At 58.7% G+C, this 12,088-nt stretch overlaps 1 protein-coding gene across 1 annotated transcript in view; it reads right to left on the bottom strand.

Annotated features, from left to right (window-relative positions):
* Positions 1-12,088, bottom strand: part of RASSF5 (Ras association domain family member 5) — a 74,480-nt gene that overhangs the window by 46,280 nt on the left and 16,112 nt on the right. Inside the window, exon 2 of the mRNA XM_059673941.1 lies at positions 898-1,022. Coding sequence (XP_059529924.1) covers positions 898-1,022 — 125 coding nt within the window. The remainder of the gene's footprint in view (positions 1-897; positions 1,023-12,088) is intronic.

The following is a 12,088-nucleotide window of genomic DNA, read 5'->3' as shown; positions in this document are numbered from 1 at the left end:
CCTCCCTCCCCCCCAAGATTTCCACCTGCAAGAGAGAGACATACTCTCAGGACGAGGGACCCATCGTGCACTCTCCATCCAAGGAGCACGCCCTGCCATTCCCTTCCCCTCTCCTTCCCACACAGGCATGACTCCCCAAACCCTAAGGGACCCCATGAGACTTGCAACCAGGGGAGCAATGGGCAGCGGCCGTTCCTCCTGGGCTAACCCTGAACCTGTCTCCAAGGCCCCTTTTCTCTGACTTTCCTGAGCCAGAGCAGCCCAGCCGAGGCTCCCCTGTGGCTTCCTCTATGCCCTTCCTTGTGTCACTGTCCTAAGTGTGTTACTGCCGTCATCATGGACCCAGTACCCTTTGGCTCAGTGCTGGGTGGCCCTTCCCTTTGGACATCCCCATCCCTAACCCCTTTTCCTTAAATAAATTCAATTTTTCTTTGTTCACTGTCTGAGATGGCTATTTAGCCTGCCCCTGCATTGCCAACTTTAACCTTTCAGTATCTTTTTATAATAATTTTCTAAGTAACCTGTTTCTCTGTGTTCTGCGAGCCGCTCTAGCAAACCAAGGAAGGAGTTGTGGGAACCTCCAATCTATAGCCGGCAGGTCAGAAGCCCAGGGGACCACCTGGACTTGCGATTGGCCTCTGAAGGTGAGGGGGCGCAGAGAGTGAAGCTGAACTGCGAGGCATCCAGCTGGTATCAGATAAGTGCTTTGGAGGTGTGTGTGTGGGGGAAACACACCCACACATCAGAATTGGATGCAGAATCAGAATGTATGTCTGAACCCCATGTGGCCAGAAGGAGACCCCAACATCCAGCACGTGTGCAATACTCATGCCCCCTCCTGTCACCAGAGCTCCTGCGAAAGCTGTTCCCAGCCAGGCGCCCCAGCTCGCTGCCTACCTGGCCAGAGGTCGGCGGCGTGAGGGTGCATTCTGGAGAAGGCCTGTCCCGGAGCGGGCCTTGCTGCTGACTGCAGTCCAGCTGGATCAGGTGGCGGCACTCAGGGTGGCAGGTGAATTTACAGTCTGGAGGGAAAACACAGGGGGGTTACAGGTCAGGCTTCCTGAGAAAAACCTTGGGGGACTGCATCCAGCTCCAAGAGGGAAGGGCGTGCGAGAGAGAAGTGGAGGGTGGAACACCCTGAGAATGAGGCCCAGCTCTCCACGCCATTACAAACGGTGAACATTAACCAGTGCTAGCCCGGCGTACCTCGGAGACACTGCAAGTTCGGCTCCAGATCAACACAATAAAGTGAATATTGCAACAAAGCAGGTCACGCATATTGGGAGGATTACCAAAATGTGACGCAGAGACACGGAGTGGGCAGATGCTGTTGGATAAAGGGCGCCAATGGACTTGCTCAAGGCAGGGTTGCCGCAACACGTCAATTTGTAAACAACACAACTTCCATGAAGAGCAACAAAGCGAAGCACAATAAAACGAAGTATGCCAACGTCTTGGCCGCTATTTCTTAGTGTGACCCTGCGATCATTATTATTGTCACTTTACAGACAAAAAACGGGGGCCTGGGGATATTAGTGACTTTCTAACATCCCTACAAATCTTTTTACGAATATACATTAATCTGTACTAATCTACATTAATTTATACTAATCTACATTAATTTATACTAATCTACATTAATTTGGTCACCAGGGACCGTGGAGTCTTGGGAACGGGCTTAACTCTCTGGGCCTCATTTTGCCCATCTGTGGAATACAGATCATAGCAGCCCTGCCTGGTACACAGGATGCCATACAGGGGGGCCTTGACTTACGAGTTTAATTAGTTCCGAGACCGAGCTCGTTAACTCAGATTACTCTATCAACTCAATGCGAAAAATCAGGCGAGAGGCAGCTGGCATCTCAAAAAACTCGTTAGTCGGGACACCCGTAAGCCAAGGCCCCACTGTAGTTTTAGGGGAGAACAGGTCTTCACGAATTAGAAGGGCGTCCAAACACCAAGGCACTGTCTTCAGCAGCAGGAAAGGCTGCTACCGGTCTCTGACCTGCCCCGTCTAGAAAGTGGGCATGGCTTCTCTCACCCAGCTGACGCAGCCTCCAGACCACATCCCACACCAGGTGTTTCAGAGCCGAAAGCACGTACTTCATAGAGAGAGTTCACTTCCATGGAAGCAGGACTTCATGAGCCGTGGGAAAACGAGGCCCAGAGAGGTCAAGCGGGGTGCCCAATGACACACAGCACGGTGGCAGGATCTTCAAGGCAGAAGGGAGGTAAAGTTACAGGGGTGGGGGCCTGGCTGGAGGGGGCAGGGCTTGTGGTAGGCAACTCAAGTGCCTGGATTTGTTTGGATAACCTGGTCACTAGAGGACAACTTTTTAAAATTTATGTTTTTAAAATTGATTTCAGAGAGGAAGGGAGAGGGAGAGAGGGATAGAAACATCAGTGATGAGAGAGAATCATTGATCGGCTGCCTCCTGCACACCCCCTATTAGGGATCGAGCCCGCAACCCAGGCATGTGCCCTTGGCCAGAATCGAACCTGGGACCCTTCGGTCTGCAGGCTGATGCTCTATCCACTGAGCCAAACTGGCTAGGGCTAGGGGACAACTTTTGATTCATAAGGGCTTAGGCTCCCAACGCTTTTCCTTTGTTTTAGACTTTCTTTTAAAGCATCACACACACTCTATCTTGGGGTGAGGATGGGTCTGGTCTCTTCTCCCCACTCTTTAGGGGAGCTCTGGAATGAGACCCTCACACTCCCCAGCTGCCCCCTTCCCAATCACCCCCAAAGATAAGCACCTTGTTCGGGTTTGCCACTGATGGCTGCAGGGGAGCCCCTGACAAATGCGGGGGCACGTAGAGCTTCCGGAACCCCCCAACCTGACTCAACCTTCGGAAGCTCCCTACTCCATCTGGGATGGCAGATGACGCTCTGCTCATCTCCCTCAGGCCTGAACGCGAGGCCCCGACATCCCCCCTTCACACCCTCCCCCTGCGCGCACCCTCCCCCCGCCCGCACCTCCCCACCCCCACCCCCCCCGCGCACCCTCCCCCTGCACGCACCCTCCACCCATGCGCACCCTCCCCCTGCACGCACCCTGCACCCATGCGCACCCTCCCCCTGCACGCACCCTGCACCCATGCACACCCTCCCCCTGCACGCACCCTCCCCCTGCACGCACCCACAAGCATTTCTGGGTCCCACTGTGGGTGATCTCTGCCTGGCACAAGGATAGCAGCACCCCAGGTGAGGTGAAGGACACACGGGGATGTGCAGGCCAGGTCTCCCTCCCGCAGTGCCCAGAATCGCCAGGGCTTTGATAAGGCAGCACAGTGGCCAGAGCCGCACAGAGTGGCATTGTTCAGGCTCCGCTCCTGGGACGCACCTGTGCCGCCCTGGCCCAGCTCTAAGCACGAAGAATGCTCTGGGGTGCCCCGACGTGGAAATGGGGAGGAGGAGGGACTGGACGCTCCCCCAGGTTTCTAGCAAACAAGCGCTGCCACCAACTCACAGATGGGAAAGCGCCTTGGTGGGGGGGGGGTGCGGAGGTCTCCCCCCCCGCCCACCTTCAGCAGCTGTGCTGTTGACACAGCCGCTCCATCTGATTCTGTTAACCTCCTCTCCTTCCCTCCCGCCCCACTCCGTCTCCCTCTGACACACACACCTGTGCAAAAAGCACCGAACCCTCAGGAAGGCTGTTCTTCCAGGCCTTGCTGCCGGGCTGGATGGAGCCAGGAAACAGGAGATGCCAGGAGGGGTGTTTCCGGATTTTAGGAAAGCCCCTTTGTACACACCAAGGACTTTGGTCCGTCAGACCGTGTAACCACAGAGTGGAGCAAACCCCTGCGGCACATCTGATGGTCCCTGGCCCCCAGGAATGCCACCCTCGGCTTCTAGGCCCACGGAGGGGAAGTCAGAGCCACCGTGCCTGTCCCCAGCCACAGCAGCGCCCACAGGCCCCCGCAGGAGGCTGCAGGCCTCTGTGCTGAGTGGACACCCCTGAGATTCCAACCTGCCGGGCAGGGCCGTGTCCTCCTGGGCCCCAGTGCTTAAACCCCACCGGTCCTCTCCCCCAAGGCAGCTCATCACAAGGTGCTGCTAAGCCAACCCGCCCCTGGCTTCCCTGTGCTGCACAGCCTCGGCTGGTGCTCGATCTGGACTCTGGACGAGGGGAGAGACGGGACTTGGTGGTGCAGGGCCTACAGGCCCCAGAAGGGCTCAGCCTTCCCTGGGCAGCAGCTCCATTGTCTCTGGCAGCAGCTGCCACGTCCTGAGCACGGACTCCCCGTGCCCTGTGCCCGCGTGAGGGGGCAGATGAATGAGACGGGACGCCAGGGCCTCAGGCTAGCCGGGCAGACGCACGCGTGCAGAGATAACTAGTGAGGGAGACGCTGAAGCAGGGCCCAGATCGAGGAGGCCTGTTCCGAGGGCACAGTGCCCGCCAGCCACAGCTGTCAGGACGGCTTCACGGCACAGGAGCTCGGGGAGCTCAGGGAACGGATCAGACCCCCGGTGGCTCCCAGTCCCTCGTGGCAGGGGCCAAGAGGAGGCGGGAGCCGTGACATCGCAGAATAGATCGGACGAGGACCTCCCAACACGAGGCAGCAAAGGCTTAGGGAGTGCCACTCCGACGTTCTGACCGCAGTGTCTCCGGGAGAACCGGCATTTCTTACCCTGAGTCCTGCCATCTATAAAGCAGAACTACCCCTCCCTCTCACCCTTCCCTCCAGCGCAGGCCCTGTCTCCATCCCAGGGGTGTTTTGAGGAATAAACGTGCTTTCAGGTTTGGGACGAGGGGCCTGTGGAAAGAGAAGGGGCCGACTGTGAGGAGGAATAATGCAAACCAGAGGGTCTTCTCCAGGAAGGAGCCAGGAGGCAGGACGGGGAGGGCTCCCAGGCTGGGTGAGCCTTCCAGCTGCGAAAACAAAGCGCCATGGACAGGGCAGCTGAACTGCTGCCTCCGTTTGGAGGCTAGACGTCTGAATCAGCTTGGCGGGTCATGCCCCCTCCGAAACCCGCGGGGAGACTCCTCCCTGCCCCTTCCCGGCTTCTGTGCGGGCAGCCGGTGGTACCGTGGCTCGTAGCTGCACCGCTCCAGTCTCTGCCTCCGCTGTGCATGGTCTTCTCCCAGGCCCAGTCCTCACACGGCCATCTTCCTAAAAGGACAACGGTCATCTTGGATCAGGGGCCAGCTGCTTAACTAACTACACCTGCAGCCGCCCTAGTTCCAAATAAGGTTCCGTTCTGAGGTTCTCAGGCGATCAGGATGACAACCTGTTATGGGCTGGGGCACAATTCAACCCACAACACAGAGCCTGGGCCACACTGGGCACCCATGCCCTTAGGCCCAAGCAGACAGGGTTTCTCACGGAACCATCTCTGGACACCAGCAGCCCGGGCACCAGCAGCAGACGGGCAGAGGAGGCGGCCAGGGAGCGTGGAGCGGAGGCCCCGACACCCGCCTCCTCCCCCAGCCCTGCTCCCGACATCCCCAGGCCCTGACTGTCACCATCAAAGTCTCCATCGGGAAGGAGGGGGTGAGGCCCAGAGGCCCCGGCAACCCACACCCAGAGATGGCCCTTCTCCCACTTCAGCCCAGAGGTGAACCCAGCAGACGGAACTACCTGTGCGAGGAATTGTTTTTCCAAAACACGGAAGCAGCACACCTCCCCCTAATCCCCAGGGCTGCCCAAGTTAGTTCCTGCTCCACCCCAGTTGCCACACACACACACACGCACACTGAAACACACAGAGATACATACACACACTCACAGGCTGACAGATACACACATGCACACCGACACACACAGATACATACATACACACATGCACACACACAGATACACATACACTCACAGGCATACACATACACACATGCACACACACACACAGAGGCACACAAGCTGCTGCATAACCAGAGGCGAATTTTCATTGATAAGACATTCCACTGATAAGGAACCCTTAAGGCCCTTTCACCCCAGACCTGTAGGCAAGATCCTGAGACAACGGGGAGCCTTCCCCTGAAGCCCCCCTCAGCTGGAGCAAAGGCGGGGTGAAGGTGGGGGCACCCAGGAGACGAGCCTGGTGGACAGCAGGCCCACAGGCCTCCCTGGCGATGGTCACTCCCAGGTCCCGGAGAGCAGCTTCTCACCTGCACGGCCAGCGCCACTGTGAGGCCTGAGGGGCAGCCTCTGAATCCAGGAGCCCCGCCCCCGCTCTCTGGGGGCCTCTGTGCAGAAGGGCAACCTCAGAACAGACCTGATCCTTCAGGGCCTGGCCACACTCGGGGAATGGGAAGAGGATGGGGGAGGGTGGGAGGAAGGTGGGAAGAGCATGGGGGAGGATGGGAGGAGGGTGGGAGGAGGGTGGGAAGAGCATGGGGGAGGGATGGGAGGAGGATGGGAAGAGAGTGGGAGGAGGGTGGGAGGAGAATGGGGGAGGATGGGTTAGGATGGGGAGGATGGGGGAGAATGGTGGAGGATGGTGGAGGATGGGGGAGGATGGGAGGAGGATGGTGGGAGGATGGTGGGAGGAGGGTGGGAGGAGGATGGGGGAGGGTGGGGGAGGATGGGGAGGATGGGGGAGGATGGTGGAGGGTGGGGGAGGATGGGGGAGGATGGGGGATGATGGGAGGAGGATGGTGGGAGGATGGTGGGAGGAGGGTGGGAGGAGGATGGGGGAGGGTGGGGGAGGGTGGGGGAGGATGGGGGAGGATGGGGGAGGATGGGGGAGGATGGGAGGAGGATGGGAAGAGCATGGAGGAGGATGGGAGGAGGATGGGAGGAGGGTGGGAGGAGGATGGGAGGAGCATGGAGGAGGGTGGGAGGATGGTGGGAAGAGAGTGGGAGGAGGATGGGAGGAGGTTGGGAAGAGAGTGGGAGGAGGTTGGGAGGAGGGTGGGAAGAGAGTGGGAGGAGGTTGGGAGGAGGGTGGGAAGAGAGTGGGAGGAGGGTGGGAGGAGGGTGGGAGGAGGGTGGGAGGAGGGTGGGAAGAGAGTGGGAGGAGGGTGGGAGGAGGGTGGGAAGAGAGTGGGAGGAGGATGGGAGGAGGGTGGGAGGAGGATGGGAGGAGGGTGGGAAGAGAGTGGGAAGAGAGTGGGAGGAGGGTGGGAGGAGGGTGGGAAGAGAGTGGGAGGAGGGTGGGAGGAGGGTGGGAAGAGAGTGGGAGGAGGGTGGGAGGAGGGTGGGAAGAGAGTGGGAGGAGGATGGGAGGAGGGTGGGAGGAGGATGGGAGGAGGGTGGGAAGAGAGTGGGAGGAGGATGGGAGGAGGGTGGGAGGAGGATGGAGGAGGGTGGGAGGATGGTGGGAAGAGAGTGGGAGGAGGATGGGAGGAGGTTGGGAAGAGAGTGGGAGGAGGTTGGGAGGAGGGTGGGAGGAGGATGGGAGGAGGGTGGGAAGAGAGTGGGAGGAGGATGGGAGGAGGGTGGGAGGAGCATGGAGGAGGGTGGGAGGATGGTGGGAAGAGAGTGGGAGGAGGATGGGAGGAGGTTGGGAAGAGAGTGGGAGGAGGTTGGGAGGAGGGTGGGAGGAGGATGGGAGGAGGGTGGGAAGAGAGTGGGAGGAGGGTGGGAGGAGGGTGGGAAGAGAGTGGGAGGAGGATGGGAGGAGGGTGGGAGGAGGATGGGAGGAGGGTGGGAAGAGAGTGGGAGGAGGATGGGAGGAGGGTGGGAGGAGGATGGGAGGAGGGTGGGGGAGGATGGGGGAGGGTGGGGGAGGGTGGGGGAGGATGGGGGAGGATGGAGGAGGGTGGGGGAGGATGGGAGGAGGATGGTGGGAGGAGGATGGTGGGAGAAGGATGGGGGAGGATGGGGGAGGGTGGGGGAGGGTGGGAGGAGGATGGCAGAGGATGTGGGAGGGTGGGGAGGGTGGGGGGAGGGTGGGAGGAGGATGGGGAGGGTGGGGGAGGGTGGGGGAGGATGGGTTAGGATGGGGGAGGGTGGAGGAGGATGGGGGGAGGATGGGGGGAGGAGGATGGGGGGAGGATGGGGGAGGATGGGGGAGAATGGGGGAGGGTGGGAGGAGGATGGGGGAGGTTGGGGGAGGGTGGGGGAGGATGGGGGAGGATGGGTTAGGATGGGGGAGGATGGGGGAGGGTGGAGGAGGATGTGGGGAGGATGGGGGAGGATGGGGAGAATGGGGGAGGGTGGGAGGAGGATGGGGGAGGTTGGGGGAGGGTGGGAGGAGGATGGGGGAGGATGGGGGAGGATGGGGGAGAATGGGGGAGGGTGGGAGGAGGATGGGGGATGTTGGGGGAGGATGGGGGAGGGTGGGAGGAGGATGGGGGAGGATGGGGGAGGGTGGGGGAGGGTGGGGGAGGGTGGGGGAGGGTGGGAGGAGGATGGGGGAGGTTGGGGGAGGATGGGGGAGGGTGGGAGGAGGATGGGCTCTGAGGAAGGCTGGGCCCCCAGTCACGGCTCAACCAACTCCCTGCACTTGGGGCGGTTACCAACTTCTCTGAGCACCACGTTCCTCAGCTGTAAAGTGGGAATCACCGCAGTTCCTAGGGCGGCCCTGAGTGTGAACGGGTTCCTGGTGTGAACCACACATGGAAGGCTGGGAGCACGGAGGCCCCAGGTTTCAGCCCCCCGCCCCCACTCGGCTATTACCCACCCCACGAGCTCCTGGCGGGTGATCCATAGTCTCGTCACCTCCCCCAGCTAATCGCTTCCAAACAAAGCACACAGATAGCTTTTAGTTCTAAAGTCACTTTGTGCTCAGGCACAACAGAGAAATCTGAAACAAAACAGAAACCAAACCATGTGCACCGGAAAGTGACACCGTCATGAAAGTGTTTTACAAGCAGGAGGAAGCTGCCTGGTCCCGAGCAAGTCACGGGGACAGTCCTGTCTCTGGTCGCAGCCCTGGCTCCCTTCTCTCACACCCACTGGACACGGCCAGGGCCCCACCTGCAGCCCCAGGCACTGTCAGCCTGCAGCTCCGCCCTGCCTGCTCCTGGAGCCAGGAACACCCCTCCATGTCCCACGGCCTCAGGTGCTGGGGTTCCCTCTGTCACCCCGCCTCCGGCCTCCGGGTCCCCATGGCTGCAGTTCTGAAGTCCACTCCTCCCCGGCCTTTGCTCTGGGCCCTGCTCGGTGCTCGAGAGGCCCGGTCACTAGGAAGCAGCTCTTAATCCAGAGTCACCAGGTCAGGGTTCGAACCCAAGCCCTGCTACTAACTGGGTCTGAGGTGGGCTTGGGCCATTTCCTTAGCCTCAGCAAAATATGGACTTTATTCAGCCTCAATTTCCTCATCTGCAAAATGGAAGTAGTATCTACCTTGCCGGCCGATTTGTTGCCAAAATTAGAACAGATGGAAAGTACCCAGCAATGCCTGCACAGAGTAAACAGCTGTCCTGGCCAGTTTGCTCAGTGGTTACAGTGTTGGCTCACAGGCCAAAGGGTTACGAGTTTGATTCCCAGCCAAGGGCATGTACCTTGGTTGCAGGTTCGTCCCTGGCCCCTTGTCTGGGCACATGCTGGAGGCAACCAATCGATGCTTCTCTCTCTCTCCCCACTTCCTCTCCATCCTTTCCACTCTCACTGAAAAATCGATGGAAAAATAATTAAATAATGAATGAATGAATGAATGAATGAATGAATGGTAGCTGTTCTTTTCAACTAAGGGACTCCTGAGACTGGGCACCCAGCTTTCCGTTGACGCAGCATGTAATGCCAAAAAGCCTCTCATTTTGTGAGTCCTCCTCTAATGTGTTAAGTCAGTGGTTCTCAACCTTCCTAATGCTGCGACCTTTTAGTACAGTTCCTCATGTTGTGGTGACCCCCAGCCATAAAATTACTTTCGTTGCTACTTCATAACTGTAATGTTGCTACTGTTATGAGTCGTCATGTAAATATCTGATATGCAGGATGTATTTTCATTGTTACAGATTGAACATAATTAAAGCATAGTGATTAATCACAAAAACAATATGTAATTATATGTGTGTTTTCCGATGGTCTTAGGCGACCCCTGTGAAAGGGTCGTTCGACCCCCAAAAGGGTTGCGACCCACAGGTTGGCGACCCACAGGTTGAGAACCGCTGTGTTAAGTTCCGAAGAATCGCACAACTTTGTTGTTCAAAGTTCCTCCTCCCTGCAGCCCTTCCTCCGATGGGCCCGGAGGAGTCAGGCAGAGGCAGCTGGCGAGTGGGAAGGTACAGACTGTGACTTGTCCAGCCTGGGGGTCTGCAAGCCACTGCCAACATCAACGCCCTCTATACAGTTTTCGGGCTCCTGGCTACACTCGGAGTGAGGCCGGCAGCAGGCGGTGGAAGTCCCCACTCCTGGTCCGGCAGCCGGCCCAGGACACCTGCTTCTCTACGTCTCCCGGAAGGAGCCCGAACCCAGCCCGCCTGAGACCATGTCCTGTGATTCCTTGTTTCAGAGGACAGGCCACCCCTGAGGGCACTCAGCACCCCAGCCTGACGAGAGGGCACGGAGCACACACTGATCCCTCCTACCGCACAACCCCCCCCACACACACCCCTCACAGAATGTGCCAGAAAGCAAGCCAGGAAGTCACAGGAAGCAGATGCGGTGGTAGAGGAGAGGCCGGACAGGCCCTTGTCTTAGGTCAGATTGCCAGGCCCCCATGGACAGGAAAGGGTGCCCTGGATGCCCTGGGCTGTTGCCTCTGTGCGAAGAGCCAGGAGGGATGCACCTGAACATGCGCAGGTCGGGGGTACAGGAGAGGGCTGGATGGGGGTTCCCCCGGGGCAGGCACACTGAGGTGAGAAGGTGCTGGAGAGGTGGGCCGGTGCTGGCTTGAGGAGGACCCAAGGCCACCCCAAGATCCTGGTCCCACCTGCTCCCCGAATGACCGAATCGGGTTTGCGTGTGGCACGGCTGGGTGGGGTTCACCAGCTCTTTGGAGTGGCCGGTTTGTACCGCAGGGACAGGTCCCACACGTGGTCCCTGCGCCTAACGTACCACGTGTTCATTCTGGGCCTGGCTTCTGGCCACACTACCAGGCAGGCTGGATGTGCCCCTGCACCCGCTTCCCAAAGACTCAGCTGGCCACGGAGGCACCATCCTGCCCCGTGTGGGTGGGTGTGGCTGGGTGTGGGAGGGTGTGGGTGGGTGTGCCCCTCGGGCAGGCCCATTAATCATCCCTGGGCTGAAAGGACCAACAAAAGGCAGGCACTGCGGCCAGGCCAGGCGGCTGTGCTGGGTGGGGAGGTTTGGGGAGGCAGGAGGGAGGGCAGAACAGTTCACAGCGAGTTGAGACAGAGATGCAGGAAGTGAGGGGCACCACAGGCAGTGCCCGCCCTGTGCCCAGGGAGGCGGGGACAGGGCCTGACCCCAGAGCACCTTGCCCACGTGGTCTGCTTCACACCCCTTTGTCCTCTGGGGGTGCTATCACCCTTAAGCATGCCCCCGCCCTGCCCTGTGCATGTCTGCAGGTGTGTTTTTCATTGTATTATTTACACTTTCAACGTTTATAACATTTATATTCCGCTGTAGCCATCATCCCCAGAGCTGTCTAAAATGAACTCTACAATGGATTTGGCTTTTTTTTTTTTTTTACAACAGCAAAAGTTTTCAATTAAAATAGGATCTACACTAATAAAAGACAAAGATGCTAATTGACCATACCTTCACTACGTCCACCAGCCAATCAGAAGAGTATGCCCAACAAAGATGGCGGTTAATTTGCATACATACACAGGCGCCCAGCGAAGACTGAAGACAGTGCAGAAGGGAGCCAAGCACTGCAGAAGGGAGCCAAGCAGCGGAGAAGGGAACAGATTGGAGGTAGAAGAGACGGGAGCGGAGCTGAGGCAGCGGAGAAGGGAGGGGAGCCTGCCTCGGTGGTCTTCGCTCCCTTCTCTGCTTTGCTCAGGTCTCAGGAAGCCCTAATCTTGCAGGAACCTTCCTGCAACGGGCCTCTAGTTTATCTATATTGGAAAATAGATATTTTAATTCCTCTTTTGGGTGACTGAGTTTTGGGGGCATTATACTTTTATATGCACTGCTTCCCAGGGATGCTTTCGGCACCTAAAGGGATATGCCCCTATGTCCCATCAGCTCTACGACCTCATGCAGCCCACTTTGCTGACGACAGCGCCGAGGAGCAGCAGCTGTGGATGGAGAAGATCGAGGTGGGCGTCTGCAGGCCTTGGTGCGAC

This window comes from Myotis daubentonii, chromosome 18 (assembly GCF_963259705.1).
Source record: "Myotis daubentonii chromosome 18, mMyoDau2.1, whole genome shotgun sequence".
NCBI classification, from domain to species: domain Eukaryota; kingdom Metazoa; phylum Chordata; class Mammalia; order Chiroptera; family Vespertilionidae; genus Myotis; species Myotis daubentonii.
The sequence above is the reverse complement of the archived record's forward strand: the minus strand, read 5'-3'. Positions and strand labels throughout refer to the sequence as shown.